This window comes from Onychostruthus taczanowskii, unplaced genomic scaffold, assembly GCF_017590055.1.
Source record: "Onychostruthus taczanowskii isolate IOZ18803 unplaced genomic scaffold, ASM1759005v1 scaffold17, whole genome shotgun sequence".
Lineage (NCBI taxonomy): Eukaryota > Metazoa > Chordata > Aves > Passeriformes > Passeridae > Onychostruthus > Onychostruthus taczanowskii.
In genome coordinates, this window is record NW_024498906.1 from 13248687 (window position 1) to 13265274 (window position 16588).

At 44.5% G+C, this 16588-nt stretch overlaps 1 protein-coding gene across 4 annotated transcripts; it reads left to right on the top strand.

Annotated features, from left to right (window-relative positions):
- The first annotated feature begins 1340 nt into the window (after positions 1-1340).
- Positions 1341-16236, top strand: B3GALT5 (beta-1,3-galactosyltransferase 5). Of its 4 annotated transcripts, none has more exons than XM_041399999.1 (3): positions 1341-1435; positions 13122-13304; positions 13757-16236. In XM_041399999.1, exons 2-3 carry the CDS (start codon positions 13224-13226, stop codon positions 14708-14710), a joined length of 1035 nt encoding a protein of 344 aa, XP_041255933.1. In that variant the 5' UTR covers positions 1341-1435; positions 13122-13223; the 3' UTR covers positions 14711-16236. The 4 variants fall into 4 exon arrangements, with proteins under 4 accessions (XP_041255933.1, XP_041255934.1, XP_041255932.1 ...); XM_041400000.1 differs by lacking the exon at positions 1341-1435 and adding an exon at positions 2096-2228; XM_041399998.1 differs by lacking the exon at positions 1341-1435 and adding an exon at positions 7310-7554.
- Positions 16237-16588: the final 352 nt, after the last annotated feature.

The following is a 16588-nucleotide window of genomic DNA, read 5'->3' on the forward strand; positions in this document are numbered from 1 at the left end:
GGCTTCAGGGAGACCTTTGAGCCCCTCTTAGTTAATGCTTTACAGGAGAGCTGCAGAGGGGCTTTTCACAAGGGCATGGAGTGACAGGGCAAGGGGGAATGGCCTTGACCCCTCTTAGTTAATGCTTTACAGGAGAGCTGCAGAGGGGCTTTTCACAAGGGCATGGAGTGAGAGGGCAAGGGGGAATGGCCTTGGGCTGAAGCAGGGCAGGTTAGAATAGATATGGGAAAGAAATTGTTCCCTGGTAGGGTGGGCTGGCCCTGGCACAGGGTGGTGCCCAGAGCAGCTGGGGCTGCCCCTGGATCCCTGGCAGTGCCCAAGGCCAGGTTGGACACTGGGGCTTGGAGCAGCCTGGCACAGTGGAAGGTGTCCCTGCCATGGCAGGGGCGGAATGGGATGATTTTTAAGGTCTTTTCCAACCCAAAACATTCTGTGATTCCATGACTCTCATTTCAGGGCTGCCCTGGTGGCAGCCAGGGAGCAGTGTGATGTTCAGCAGGGATGTGGGCAGAGGTTGGGGCCCCAGCCCCAGCACTGTGCTCCTGTTTGCCATGGGTAAATGCCCAAACCTTGCTAATTTCCAGGTGAAGAACAGATAATTTGCATGCAGCTTTTGTGTGTTCGGTAGCTGTCAGACTTTGTAGGTCAGACTGTGACAAAGGAAGTGTTAGCACTTTCCCAAAACTAAAGGCAAGGGTTTTTTTAGGAACTTGGAGTACAAAGGAGAGAGTCATGCACGCAGAGGGAGGCACAGGCATTCTTAGGCGCCTTAGCTAATGCCTCCTCATTACAGGAAACTAAAGCTACCCGGGGGTGTTTTTTTGAATAATTAAAAAAAGAAAAAGCTTTTGGGGCAGTCAGTCTGCGAGTGGATCTGGACCTGTCTTCTCACTTGTGTTTCTCCTGCGGAGTACACCAAGCAAACAGCGTTTTGTGTGTCTCCTTAACTACATCTCTCCATCTCCAGCCTTGGAGTGGAGGGGGAGGAGAAAGGGAGCTGCCAGCAGCTCGCAGTGATTGATTTGTCTCGTGTTTTCTTATGCTGTGCTCTAACAACCTGTTTCGAAAAAAAAAAAAACAAAAAACAATGACAAATCAAAGCGAATATTTTCTCGCTAGAAATTCAAAGTGCCCTGGATCATCCCTGGGTATTTTGCTATTAAATGTGAGGCTTTATCCATAACGTTTGTCCGGGAGGGTTTTTTTAGTTGGTTTTTTTTTTTCTTTTTTTTTTTTTTTCTTTTTTTTTTTTTTTTTTTTTTTTTTTTTTTTTTTTTTTTTTTTTTTTTTTTTTTTTTTTTTTTTTTTTTTTTTTTTTTTTTCCTGCCTGAGCTTGCAGCGTTTAGAAGAGATATGTCTTTCCCTCGGAGCCATTTGCCTCAATAATTGTTGTGGTGTGAAGCTGGCTGCTGTCACCAGGGGACAGCTGATAAAGGTAAAAAGCAGCTCTCCACGTGCTCCAGGTATTGGAATTGGCGCTGGGAAGGGATCGGGTGTCCTGCCTGGACTCGCACTTTGCCCTGAAGCAAAGGCTTGGTGCTGGGGCTGTGCTGAGCCCGGACCCTCGGGGGGCAGGCGGACGGGGGGTGCAGGGAGGGCGCTCAGGGATGCTGCTCCCCTCGCTTTCCCCTTTCCCCGGCGCGGTGGTTTTGCATTTGGTCGTCATTCCCCATCAGGAAAAAAAAACTCCTCCGAGGGTGCCTGAGCGAGGGCTTTGGAGCAGAGGGGGATTTCTGTCCCACTGAACACAGCGAGGCTGGGAGCGCCCGGCCGAACTTTCCCAGCGCCGGGAGGAGCCGCCGCTGCTCCGACACGATTTCCAGCTGCGGGCAGCACACCGCTTCCCACCTGCCATCCAAAATACCCCAAATAAAAGCATCTACAGCCGCCTCCTAACCTGGAGCAGAGGTTCAGTGGGTCTGTCACCCACTGAGGGTAGGGAGAGGGAGGCAGGGATAGAGGGAGGGAGGAGGGAAGAGGCAGGCAGGGAGTTCAGGTTACCGCTGCCGCATCGCCGCCTTCCTTCGCTTCTGCCTCCGGAGCCGAGGCCGGGGATCAGCCCCTCGCTGGGCACAGCGGGGCTAAGGGGGCACAGGGGCACAGCCGGGCAGCTGGAGCCCCGCAGATCCCACCGGGAAGGCGATCCCGCCGGGAAGAGCCGCAGCTGCCGGAGGATGCGCTGCGGGCGCCGAGGGTGAGGAGGCGCCTCTTGCTTCGGCCAGCTCCAGGTAGGACCGGGAGCAGGGACTGCCTTCCTCTCTTCTTCTCCCCCTTCTTCTCCCCCTTCTTCTCTCCCTTCTTCTCTCTCTTCTTCTCTCCTTTCTCCCCCTTCTCCTCTCCCTTCCTTCTCTCCCTTCTCCTCTCCCTTCTCTCCCTCCTCTTCTCCCTTTTCTCCCTTCTCTCCCTCCAACCCTGGATGTGCCCTCGGAGCCGCCGTTCCAACTTTCCCAAACTCTCCGCTGGGTGGGGAGAGGGAGAGGAGAGGGGGATAGATGCAGGTGTGACCCTGCCTGGAAACCGGGATCACAATCCAGACTCCCTGTCCAGGGATGTCCCCAGCTCCGGGCTGCCGTGTCCTTCCCCTGGCAAAGCGGGTATCGTGGATTGATTTGGGGGTGCAAACGTGGTCATGAGCAATGCGACTTGCCCGGTTTAATGGATGTTTTACACGGGGGAATATTTTGGCATCCCCACATAAAGAGCAGGAGCAGTTAGGACAAAGCCAGGGCAGCATTCTCCTCGCTGTCCTGCTCGGATAAAATGCTGAAAAACAGAAGATCCGTGAGGCACAGGTAAGTAATTAAAAACGCAGCCACTGGCCCTGGTCCCACAAACATTTCTGTGTATAATCAGCACTTTTAAAGCCAAGTAGTTATTGACAAAGGATTTGCCAGCATGAGGGCCCCACAGTTGGATTTGTGTTCCTTTGCCCAGGAAGATTTTTTTCCTCCCAAAGTACCAGACTTGATGCTTGAACAGACACACATGAATGCAAAGACTTAGTTCAACTGGTGGAGGAGTATAAAGTTCCAAACACCAAAAAGTGACTGTGCCAAGAGGAAGAATGAAACAAAAGGGCAAAGCATGAGCACCACGCTCACCTGCTCCAAGTGCTCCCTCAGCTTTAAATTGGACAAAAAACCATCTGCAATGTAACATCCTACAGTGCTTCTCATCCTACAGTGATATCATCAGGACTGAGCAGCAGTCAAATATTTAGGAGTGGTATTGGAATATCTTTATTGGCAATTTTTCCCATTTTGAATTTTTTTTTTAAACTTGCATAATTATCACTTCTCTTCGGTGCTATTTTACTTCTTCCTTCATGTATCTTGAGACTGTTTCCAAGGGAGAAGAGCAAGATCCTCATTCTATCTGAAATACCATTTTCAGTTTTATTTCTCTTTTGCATTGAGATGAGGAAAAACAACCAGCAGTACTACTTGTAAAAGAGGATGTAATAAATAATTTAGTTTGGGGGCACAGAATTTCTTGGAGAACTGGACTTTTGGAGTCCTGGCAGAAGCCTAAGGAAGTCCTAAGAAGAGGCTAAGGAAGAAATTTCCTCATTACTTTGTTTATGAAGATAAGAGGAATCCGAGCTGGGTTTTATTCCTGTTCAGCACAATGAAGCACACAGATTTACACAGGGTCAGGTTGCTCTGATTCATCCTGTTGTGGACAATTGCTTATCTGTGCTGAGATCTGGGGTTTGGAATAGAGCAAGTAGGATAAAATTGCTGATTCATGAGGCCGTTCTGAAATAAGTTAAGTATGCCCATTAGCATCAGGGATAAAAGGAACATGGTGCTATTGTAGGAATAGAGGGAGCATTAGAAGAAGAGTCTATTAGCATTGGAGAGAAATCCAGAGAAGGATGGCTGGCACTCAGCAGGTGAAGGGAGGACAGAGACAGGAGGAGGAGAAGGCTTTTAAGCTGAATGTTTGGGAAAAAAATACTACCAAGATGAGAGAGAAGGAGGGAGTGCCTCAGGGCACTGCTCTTTTCCCTGCCTGTCAGACAGGATGCCCTTGGCTGCCTGCCAGCTGTGTTTGCATCCCCACTGCAAGTGGAACAAGCCAAAAGTGTCCAAAAATGCTGCAAAAAAGGACACAAAGCACCTGCAGTGGGGGCTGGACTGCACTGGTGTCCTGTACAGTGTCCCTGCATTGATGGTCTGAGCTCTCCAGGACGCCTCCAGCCCCCACTGCAGCATCTTCTCCATCCTGGAAAAAGGATCTGGCCTTCATAATACCCAAACTGAACATTCTTGTGGGTGTTTAAGGGCCAGGATTCATCCAGAGAATTTTGCAGGTGGCTTGGAAAAGCAAGCTGATATTTTAAAATAGAAGCAAGCTTCCTGAGCTTGGCTAAAGTCCCTGGGAATATATTTCTTTTTGACTCCTCAGTTGCAGCACTTATTTCCTGTGACATTACCAGAGCAGTGACACCTCCTGCCAAACTGCTTCAGTTTGAGTCACTCCAAGACACAAACTTTTTGCTGGTTTTGGGACCAAAATTGTATTTAGGTCTGAGGATGCTTTTTTGGCTTTTCAAAACAGATGTCATGAGCAAGTGCTCACGTCGGGTGGATGAGATCAAGGTGCAGTAAGAGCTAATGGCTCTTGATTTCTTTTTAATAAGGAGGAAGATGCATCCTCTGGTCCAAAAGATTCCTGTGCCTCAAAGGCCTTCCCCCCTGCCATGATCTTGATTCTCCTTTAGGCATCTGGGCAGGGACAGGGGCAGAACCCAAGGACACCTGGTCTGGGCCACTGCAACCATTTTAATAATGGAAATTTCCCCACCCGAGGTGACACTTCTGGATCTGAGCAGGAAACACTTTCCTGAGTGGATGGGGCCCATGAGTGTTTGTTTTTTCCTGTAAAAACAAAGATGCAGCTATTAAATGGAGGGGTGCTGCCTGCAGAACTCCCCCTGTGCCCGAGTGGCCGTGTTCAGGTTGTGTTTATGCAATCTGCTGGGACTGTGGTTAACCACCACTAAGTTGCCCTCTGTGGCACAGAAATTACATCCAGAGGAGGAAATGGTGCAAATTTGCCTCTGAATGTGTGAGGTTAAGGAGTTATTGTGGGTCAGGTGGCTCTTCTGAAATAGCCTCATAGCAGGACAGGGCAAGGAAGTGAAACTTGAAGAGACTCTTGCTCAGGTACAGAGCAATATAACTAATTTTAACCCTGAATTTTTTAAACCTGAATTTTAACCAATTTATATTTTAAAATTTCACCCTTTTTTGACCATGTGTTTTCTTTGATTGCTGTGAAAAATGTTTCTTTGCTTATTATAGCTGTGCCAGTGTTTAGGCCGTGTTGGCCATGCATATATCTGTATATATGGTAAATGGTATTTAATTTGGCTTACTTTAATCTAGAATGTAACATCTCACTCTAATTTTTCTTTCTCTAGAAAATTAATAATTCACTTGGTTTTAACTATATATTTTTTTCTTTTAACTATTCTTAATTCTCTCCTTATTATACCTAAAGTAGTAAATAAAAATCAGCCCAACCTACAAAGAAAATTCAATCTGCTGCTGGAGTCACAGGGTCAATCAGCTAAATGGGTATTAGTAACATAAAGACAGAGCATAAGCCAGGCCACGTAGTGGGATTTGCAAATCCATAACAGTAATGCTCCTTTTCTATCTGCTCTCTGAGAGAAAAACCAAAGAGAAAAAAGAATCAAATTGTAATTTTTGTATCTGTCTAACTCTTCCAAACTGTTATTAAAACAAAACCAAAACCACAACAAATAAACAAACACCCAAAAAAAAGCCCAACCAACCAAAACAAAACAACAAAAAAAAACCCCACAAAACCAGCAACAATGAAACAAAACAAAACAAAAAATCCACCAGAAAAAAAAAAAAAAAAAAAAACCCCACAAAACCAGCAACAATGAAACAAAACAAAACAAAAAATCCCCCAGAAAAAAAAAAAAAGAGAGAGAGAGAGGAAAAAAAAGGGAGAGGATTTGCCTGTAGATGATGAACCCAGCAACTGAGTGCTGAAGTGATAGAAAATGGTGTGTTTGGAGAAGAGGAACAGTGCCTTGCTCTGTCTTGCTGATGGACTGGCAAGGTGACACCATCCTGAGAGCAGAGGCTGGTGAGAGGAACCAAAGGGAAAAAAGTTCACAAAGTACAGCACAAAAAGTTTTTTCCTTTGTCCTGCTTTTTTTTTTTTTTGACTGCCAGTTTGGGTGAGCACAATGTTAATCCAAGAAACTGGTGAGCCAGGCACTCCTGAACCCAGTGCATCAGCAGAAATGTAATTTTGGAGAGCTCCAGACTGGGCCCTGCTCCTCTGAAACTCTTGCATTTAGGAAAAAAAAAAAAATTAAATGTTTCCCGCTGTTCTTGACATTTTCTTATTATCTATGTGTGCTTAATCCTTCTCTGTGTCATGCTGAGCTTATGAAAAAGCAATTCAGGGGCTTTATTCCAAAGAAAACTGGGAGTTAGCAGCTTTTACCAGTCCTTATACCAGGGCATATGTCACATTCAGTGATTAGGAAAGGCAAAGGGAGCAGCACTGCAGATTTTAACTGTGCAGGATCTGAGTTTGGAGCTCCTGCTCCCGCTCTTAAGTCGTGCCTCTGGTTTTGGGGCTGCAGCTGTTTGAGTCTTGTTTCAAAGCAAGGACTTTTGCAGGTGGTGCAAAGCGCTTTGATCATTTGTGGTTTGGGGTTTTTTGCCTGGCTGGTGTGTGTGACCTCGGTGCAAAACACCAGCAGCCACCCGCTGAACCCGACTGCAGCTTTGGCCCAGAAAAGGTAAGAAAAGTTTCTTTTTAAAGTTGATATTTCCATCCTGCTCCTCGGGGGGACTCCAGACCTACTTCCCTGCCTCTGCCTGAGGACAGGCTGCTTTCCCTGAGCTGTCTGGCACACAGCCCTCACCTCCTGGCGCTGTGCAGACAATTACACTCATTAAAGGAGATGTCAGGTTAATTCTGATGCGGTAATTAGGTTTTGGCACAGGAGCTACCACGGCTTGATCTCTGGGAAGCAGAAAGGAGCTCCAGCAGGGTCAGAGGTGTGGACAGAGGGACCCTAAAGCCAAACCATGGCAGGGTGGAGGACGGAGTTTGTGGAAATAGGGACTTGTGAAATCGGGAGTGCTGCTGCTTGGGATTGGGATCCCAGACCTTGGCCACCTTCTTCATAGGATCCCAGTGATAAATGACATAGACAACAAACATTTCCACCTCCCCTGAAGCTGCTGTGTAGAGCCTGAAGACTTAACTGGCAAACAAAAAGCTAAGATGATGTCGAGGCGTGCCCAGGGGTGATAAACCTGTCTGGGACCCGTGCAGGAGCGGATAAAGAAGCCTCCAGTGGTTTTTTGGCAAATTGTGCCAAAAGGAGCAACAGAAAGAAAGTCAGAAAAGTTTATTCCTGCCAATTTTGGTGCCATTTCTGGTGAACCCACATGAGACAAGTGCCTGGTCTCCTCTGAGGCTCTGGGATTTTCCATGCTGGCACTTTCCTGGAGAAAACCACAGATTCCCCCGGACTGATTTGGGACACAGGTAGGGTCCCACTGTGACATTGAGGCATCCTCTTGAGTCTGGGGGTCCTGCCCACATAAGACACCTGAAAATTGGTATTTTGGAATTGGGTGTTTTAGAATTTAATGTCTTGAAGGTCTTGGGTTACTTTGATATTTTGAAGCTTGATGTTCTGGTTCTGTTCTTGATGTTTTGAGGCAGAATTGTTTTAATATTTTGGAACTTGGTATTCTAATATTTTGAAACTGGGTTGCTTTGGTGTTGTGGAACTTAGTGTTTGAATATTTTAAATATGTGTTACTTTGGTATTTGAAAACTTGGCATTGTGGTACTTTAAAACAGAGATTTTGAAACCTGGTTTTCTAATATTTTGGTGGAAGAGCTACCAGCATTTAGATTGTCAATGAAAAAAGGAAGTTTAAGACTTAGCTGCAAAGTCCTGTGCATAGAGAACTGAAAAGGCCAGCTGCAGGCATAGATAAGAGAGAAATAAAGATAAGAAAACATTTGGGAGGAAGGCAAAAGTTGCCTGGCTCCTATTTTCATAGGACAATCATCAGATGATATTATAATAAAACTACCAAAAATCCCAGAAATGGATGGTTTTAATACAGGTAAACTACTTGATGTTGCATGGGCAGTGTATCAAAATGTGCAAATCTGAAAAAAAAAAAAAAAAAAAAAAAAAAAAAAAAAAAAAAAAAAAGAAAAGAAAAGAAAAACAGGAAAAAACTAAACAGAAAATGATAGTAATTATAAAAGAAAACAGCAAAAATTTCTTACCCCCAGGGAGGAGTCTTGTAACAAGGGAAGGGCTTCAGATCCTCCATCTTCACTAGGAAGATTGGGAATTAATCAATACACAAATTACAAAATAAATATAAATACTGGAAGCAGGAGTATCCTCAGGTAAAACCCAGGACTCCTCCAAAGGCTCTCATGGCAACAGCAGAGCCTCTGGTGACAGCCACACCAAGAAATAAAAACCTGCACATTTTAGTAGGCACAGGAACCAATTATTCAGTATTAAATACCAATTATTCAGTATTAAATGCAAGGGAAGTTTAGGGATGCCTCCCTCACAATTGCTGGTGCCACTGGAACTCGTGAACTGTGCTCTTTTTTCAAACCACTGAAGTTCAAGCTAGAAAAATTATAAATAACCCATCAATTTTGTACCTGTCTAACTCTCCAAAACTGTTATTAAGGAAAAAAAAAAAAACTTATTGGGAAAATTGAGTGCAAAATTCCAGTTTCAGGAAGGAGACATTCAAATTAAAATCCCTGAGTCTAAACCCATGTAAGCTTCAATTTTTATATTACACTGGCTTCCCAATCTGAACCTATCCCAAAGAGAATTAAGGATGCAGTAATCCCCTTTGTGTGGGCCAGGGAGATTCCTGGAAAATCAAAAAGAGCAGAATCTGTGAGAACCAAATTAAATCAGACACAGGCCTGGTAAGACAAAACCAATATCCTTTAAAATTAAAACATTGAAAAGGCTCATGACCTAAGATTAAGAAAGTTTTAAGGTACAGGTTGTTGGTGAACTCCAATTTTACCAGACAAAAATGTTAAAAGTAAAGATTATCAGCTAGTACAAGACTCAGGAGCAATTAATAAAATTGCTAACTAACCCTAAAATTGCTAAGTTACTCAAAACACTTATAATCACACTTAAAAAAGAAAAAAAAAGTAAACAAATAAATAAATAAATTTGGAATGGCTCACTGTAATAGATTTAAAGGAATTTTGGATTATTGGTCCACCCTTTGTATGTACTCTTAAATATTTTATATAGTAATAGCCATCTATAGTTTATAGCCACAAATACTTTTAAATACAAAAATACTTTATTATATGGCCAAATGATACTCAGGCTGCTTTCAAACTACTTAAAAAGTCCTAATGAGGTCTCCAGCTTTGGGCTGCCTAGATCCTGGGAAATCTTTTGAATTATTCCCTCATGCCAAGGCTGGCCCAGCTCTTTGTGAGCAGTCACAGCTACAGAGCTGCAGGGCCAGATATTAAACCAGAATACAGCACAAAAATTCTGTTAATCAGGGCATTATATTCTAAATTTCACCCCGGTGGACGGGTGCTCACCCCTGCTGGACAAGGAATAGTTTCTGAGGGAATAAAGTAGGGATAGAGGCTGTCAAATGTAGAAACTCTCTGATTCTCAGAAATTCTCTCAGAAATCTCAGGAGATTATTGGCAAAATTGACTTTGCAGAACTTCCATGCAGAGAGAGCTGTAAATTTCTTTTAGTGGATCCCTGCTCTGGGTGGCCTGAAGCATTTCCCTGTTGCACCAACGTGGCAAAAGAAGCAGTGGAAATATTTCTAAATCAAATATTTCCATGCTTTGGAGCTCCTCTAGGAATGCCAACAGATGGAGGGTCTCGTTTTACAGCAGGAATTGTGGGACAAGTTAGCAAGGCCTTGGGAATCCAGTTAGATTTACACACCCCATGCTGGTCACAAGCCATGAAAGAATGAATTACACTATTAAACTTAAATTATTACCCCCAGCCCAGAATAAAATAGAGGAAAAAGAACGAAGAGCCTTGCAACTGAAGTGTTGCTCATGTCTGTAAGAGGTATCTCAACAATTCACCAAAATCTTTGTTTGCCAAATACACCTTTGGAGTTTCACAGAGGGATTAGGCAGGAAAATTCCTATGAAAATTTCAAGTAGACAAAATGTTAAATGTAACTCATTTCTGGATATGTTCTCAAGGAATGTTGAGGCTCCACAGAACCACGTGGCCTTAAGGAAAAAATGTGCTATTATAGGACAAGAAGGTTGCACTTCCATCAGGGATGAGCTTGAAGCCCAGCAGACAAAAATGGATAGAAAAAGCAATAGAAGAGTGGCAGAAAGAAGAAAACTCTTTGATGAGGTTGGCTTCACTCATGGCTACCAAGCTGTGGGCTGCTACAGGATGCATTTGTGGCAGTCATTTGTGACCACTGCAGAGTGTTTATTTGCTTGTGTTTGCTTGCTGTAACACTTTCTGCTGAAAAATGAAGTATTGTGACTTGCCTAAAAGAGACAGTCTCAAGAAAAAGGAAGGATTTGATAAATAACAAAGAGAATAAAAAAATCTCAGCTCCCCTTAAGCTGCTGGGAGAGAGCAGTCTTTTTTTTTGGTGCTCATTTCAGGTGAGTGTGAGAAGAGGCTGCAGCTCCCACATGGTTTGGTGCCAGGATTCCTTGCAAGCCACAGCTGCAGAGAGCCATGGAGTGCCAGTCAGCTTAAGAAAAGTCTCTAGGATATGAAACAGGCAATTTTTGGCAATGCCCTTCACAAAATATTTTGCAGTTGGAACAATAAGAGATGGGAAATAGCGTTGTGATAATTGAAAACTATGATTTCTGACTGAGAGCACAGAGAAAAATTAAATATTTCATCATGCAAAAGGACTTTCTATAAAACCAGAAATATTTGTTTTGATGCAAAATGGGGATGGGAGGGAGGCTCAGCATCTCAGGGGTGAGGAGACAATACCAAGGTGATTTAATTCCCTGACAGAGAAACTTCAGTGCTCCAAGGAACTTCCCTGACTGCATCAATATGAAATGGTTTTAGTGTTCAGAAACAATTTCAGTGTACAGAAACATCCCTGTTCATCTGGAAACAAGGATTGAATGGATGGTTTTTGAAGAAAAATGGCCTTGGCAAGGGGAAGCAGCTTGTGTTCTCTGTCACCCCTTTCCCTTGGAGTTCTCTCAGTGAATTTTAGGTTGGACACTGGGGCTTGGAGCAGCCTGGGACAGTGGAAGGTGTCCCTGCCATGGCAGGGGTGGCACTGGATGGGCTTTAAGGTCCTTTTCAATCCAAACCATTCCATGGTTCCATGGTTCTTCCTATCAAGGCCACTTCCCACCCCTTGGTCCCTACACAGGGACCTGCTGGGAGAGGCTACATGGGCACGTGTGCCACTTGCAAAACTTCTAAAATGCAATGTTTGCAATTTGCATGCATTTGCCAGCAGTTGCATTGCCCAGCTGTGTGTGTCTGTGTGTTTTTGTGTGTGTACAAGCTGTGCTCCTTCACACATGGCCTGAAAGGGGAAGGCAGTCTGGTTCTGGAAAGAAAAAAATGGTAAAGGTGGGAGGCTGCTCACCCAGCTGTCCAAAACAAGGAGATTTTAAAGTTTTTTTAAAGATCTGTTACCAATGCTGGAAACAAAAGTAAGTAATGGTCATGTTACATTGGTCTGATTCTACTGAAATCTTGTAAAATGGTTGTTGTGTATTATGGCACCTTGCACTTGGATATTTGTGGAAAGGTTTTAATGGGTTTTAACAGAATATTGCTCTCCATTGTTTCCTTATTTCAGTGTTTGTTTTGTACATGTTCTGGATTTTCTGTAACAGAGAAATATCAGACTCTCAGACAGTCTTCTGTGAGCAGGTGACAGGAAAAAAACCTCTGTACATCTCCACTGTCAACCTCAGAACACCTTCCTGTCCTGCAAACACAATTCAGGTCATTCATGTGCTTCCTCCCAGGCCACTGAAGAATGTGAGAACAGATGCAGAGCAGATTTTTGGTTAACCTTTTTGTATATACATGTAATATAACTGCATAGGCACAATCTCACACATTTTTACGTATGTATTTAGCTAAAGCAGTTGTAAAGTTAATTACAAGATTACTGTAAGATATAAATACAAGAAAAAATCAGATCTGAGGAATACTCAATTTAAGGATAAAGTGAATTAAAATATAAGTGCCAGAAGAAATGTGAACTTGTGAAATATTGTCAAAATTCATTAGTGAATCATTGCAAAAATGCACTTCACTATGGGAGCCATTCCAGTAAACCAAGACTCCAGTTCTCCTTTTTCATGCTTTTGAGAATCCCCACTGAAGTCAATGGGACTATTCCTGGGGGTAAAATGAGCAGGATTTGGTTCCAGGGACACCTGGCTGGACTTTCAAGTGAGCTTCAATCCTGCAGTGCAAAACCTTTGATTGCCTGGAAAGGGGAATTTGAGCAAAAGGAAGGCACTGAGGTGATTTGGGGGAGTCTACACAGAACATTCCTGGTCAGAAGGCAGAGATGTAATTTCCATGAAATCTGCAGCTCTGGGCATGGTTAGCTTGGTTTGTATCTGGGGGGCCAGATACAATTCCTGGTTAAGAAGGGGGAAGGTGGAAGGGTTGCGCTTTCCCTGGTAAAAACTGCCCCGTGCTTGTGCTCTAAAATAGCAGTAGGAGAGCCTGTGGTTACTGGAATGAGCAACTCAAGCCTTAAACTCCTCTCACCAGATTAATTTATGGAGATGTGTAATATTTTTGGCACTGTAAAGATTCGGGGTTTGTTTTGATAATTTTTCTCTCACTCAAAATTTCTATTAGATTTATAACCAGATGTCCAGCTCATTAATCTCTTACGAGGTTAAATGAGTGAGCATTGTTGTTGTTTGGATCTTTCTCACTTAAAAAGGGAAGGGGAATGGGAGAAGCCCCTTCTCACCTCAGCATGTCCTTGTGAGTCACTCAAACTCTGCAGAAGCTGAAACATCCAAATAATGTGACCCACTGCTGTTTTTGGTTCTTTTCTTTTTTTCAGAGCAGCTGTCCCAACTTCAAAAATGTGACTCATGGCCCCTCCAGCAAAAGGATCAGGAGCAGTTTCTGGATTGGTGCAAGAGCTCCACAGGAGACAAAGGTGATGAAGATGAGAGGAACCTGGCTGAGTGTGCCCCTGGGACACCTGCTGGCTCTGGGACACAGGCACAAATGGAGAAACATGGTATTTAAACAAAAACAAACCCAAAACCAAACAAAAACAAACAAACCAAATGACTATCATCATTATTCTCTGTCCTCTGAGATGGATACATAAATCTGCTCCTTCTCTGACCCTGGTGGGTCTAAACTTGGTTTGTAGGATGCTGAAAATGGGGAGGGAGCTTGAAGGATCAGCCTGGGTAACCTGGTGTCAGTGGACATGCTTGTGCGGATTTCTGAGGACACACTGGCCTGAAAGGCAGATTCAAGTTAAGCCCAAGTGTGAATCTGCCAGCAGAACATCTCCTGGGGGTGTCAGGAGGAGAAATGCAGGTGGCTGAGTGCCCTCAAACAGGCACCTTCCTTTTAGAGCGGACCTGGCTTTAAATCCCTGTGCAGGGACTTGGCAGAGGAATGCTGACAGGAGCCAGAGATTATTTTTATGGATGTGCTGCTCCTTCTTGTTCCTTTCAGATGGATTCCAGAAAGTTCAGGCTGTTTTTCTGCCTGGTGGGGCTCAGCAGTGCCAGCCTCTGGGTTTTCCACACCTGGACCGAATTCTGCGTGCTCTGTGAGAGCAGCCAGGGATACCTGTTCCCTACGGAGACTTTCAGGAGGATGGAAGGGAACTTCTCCCAGCTCCCAGATGTTGACTGCCACAAGAACCCTCCTTTCCTCGTCCTGCTGGTGGCGTGCTCTTTCCAGCAGCTGGATGCCAGGATGGCCATCCGGCACAGCTGGGGCAAGGAGAGGACAGTGGCTGGGAAGCGCCTGGTGACCTTGTTCCTGCTGGGGAGCCCTGTGGATCCCAGCCAGCAGGCTGACATCGCTGCCGAGAGCCAGAGGTACAGAGACATCATCCAGAAGAACTTTACAGACACCTATTACAACCTGACCCTGAAGACCATGATGGGAATCGAGTGGATCCACAGGTTTTGCTCCCAGTCCAGCTTCGCCATGAAAACCGACACGGACGTGTTTGTCAACGTTTTTTACCTCACTGAGCTGCTCCTGAGGAAAAAGAAGAGCACTGGATTCTTCACAGGCTTTTTAAAACTGCACGAGTACCCCATCAGGACAAGAGGGAGTAAGTGGTATGTGAGTAGGGAAGAGTATCCAGGAACCACCTACCCACCCTTTTGTTCCGGGACTGGATATGTTTTATCCAGCGACGTAGCCAGCCAGATCTATAACATTTCTGAGAGTGTTCCATTCATTAAACTGGAGGATGTGTTCATAGGGCTGTGCCTTGACAAATTAAAAATTCAGCTGGAGGAGCTTCACTCGGAGCAGACGTTTTTCCCAGAAAGGATCAGGTTCTCTGTTCCTCGCTTTAGGAAAATCGTGACGTGCCATGGAGTAAAACCATCCGAGCAGCTGAGCTACTGGAACCACTTAGTGGCAGCAACTCAAGGAGGAGTGCTCTAGCACCTACCCTGCTCCACTTAACAGACTGAAATTCTCTGCTTTTACAGGGCTGCTCCCCACTCCAGCAAACTCCCAATTAACTCCAGCTCCATCACGTTAAAGGTTTTAGAAATGGTTATTTTAATCACAGAATCAGAGAATTGTTAAGGTTGGAAAAGATCTCCAAGATCATTGAGTCAAACCTTTGACTAAACACCACCTGGTGAACTAAACTAGAGCACTGAGTGCCACGTCCAGTCATTCCTTGAACACCTCCCTGGGCAGCCCCTTTTAGTGCTTATCCACTAAAAATTCCCTATTTCTGCTCAAGAACATACAAACCTCCTTCTCTCCCATTCACTCCCACCTCTGTGCATCCCTTCTCTATACAAGTTACTTTTTTTTTTTTTTTTCCCATGAAATATTCAGGCCTGCTAACCCACCCTCCAAATCTTGCTGCCAGAGGCCTGGGAACATTTCTGCTGTGCCAAACAAAAAAGTCAAAGCACTTTTGTTCAGGGAATAAAATCTGCACCATCTTCCTGGTCGCCCTTGATAAATTACTGCACCCATCTGTGCAGGCACTTAAGGGATGATATTTGTAGCTGTCAGGATGCTCCCTCCTGGCATAGGAAGCTGCAGCCCTGCCCTTGCAGCCAGCTCTGAGTGGGCTGAGCTGCATCCTGGCACAGATCCCTCCTTCAGTCTACACCATTTTTTTTTTTTTTTCAGAGATGGTAGAATTTGCCCATGCAATTCTCTCAGGACAAGCTTGGGCACTGCAGGTCACCTGGTGGAGGTGTAAAAGCTGCTGCAGCTGTTTCCTTGTGTGTGCTTCCTGCTGAAAATAATCCGTGGTGGAGCCAGCGCAGGGTGTCCTGCTCTTCCTATTAAAAGAGACCCTGGAGACATCTTTTATATTTGTGTCTCACTTTGATTGCCTGAGAGCTACTGTGAAGGGTTTGCCAAGGCTAAACTAGAGTCACTTACAGTGATTTAGACATTTTTTTCCAAAGAGAAACTGAGTGTGTGAGGGAGAAGACAGGAGGATTTTTCTCTTTTTAATTTTTTTTTAAACAAAACCTAATGGAAAATGTGCTCAAATAATCATTCAGGCTGGGAGCCCTATTTCTTATTTCATTCCCAAGCAAAGACTCATGGAATCTCTGGGATCATTATGAGTTTCAGAGATAAGAAGAGGGGTCTTTACAGCCCTCCTTCAGGGCTCTGAGGAGGCAGAAAGGAGCTCAGAAATCCTCCCTTATGCAATGGTCCTGTTTGATTTTCCTGCAGGCACAGGCAAGGCCAGTGTTATCAGCAGGGAATGCCTGTAATGTCTGTAGGAAGGGCTTTTTCCAAAAAAGCAGGGAAAGTGGAGCTGTTCCCAAGGGGAGTTGAGGGGATCCAACATCCAGCATGGTAAAAGCACGGAAATGAGACAGGAAAACAGATTTTATTGTTTTGGAGTTATTTATTTTTATTGCTTTTCTTTTCATTGAAAAGAAGGACCTTCCTTCCTTCCTTCCTTCCTACCTTCCTTCCGTCCTTCCTTCCTTCCTACCTTCCTTCCGTCCTTCCTTCCTTCCTACCTTCCTTCCGTCCTTCCTTCCTTCCTACCTTCCTTCCGTCCTTCCTTCCTTCCTACCTTCCTTCCGTCCTTCCTTCCTTCCTTCCTTTTCCCCAGCACCTCTTTTTACTTGCCTGTGTCTGAAGAGCAGGGTAAATATTTCCAGCAGGAAGATCCTGGCAGTGTTAAATAATGGTCATAATATATTATTTATTTTCCTCTGGTGTAACCCAATATCATGCACTTATTTTTGACCATTGATGATGAAAGAAACAATGTTTATTTGTTTGTCAGAAGAATGGTCTTTTTCATTTTAAGCTTCTTTAATGAAC

Excerpts from the sequence above, each read along its gene's own strand:
- B3GALT5 (XM_041399999.1), top strand. The coding sequence starts at position 13,224 with ATGAAGATGAGAGGAACCTGGCTGAGTGTGCCCCTGGGACACCTGCTG. Across the intron at positions 13,305-13,756 it reads GGCACAAATGGAGAAACATG|ATGGATTCCAGAAAGTTCAG; the intron begins GTATTTAAACAA and ends TGTTCCTTTCAG.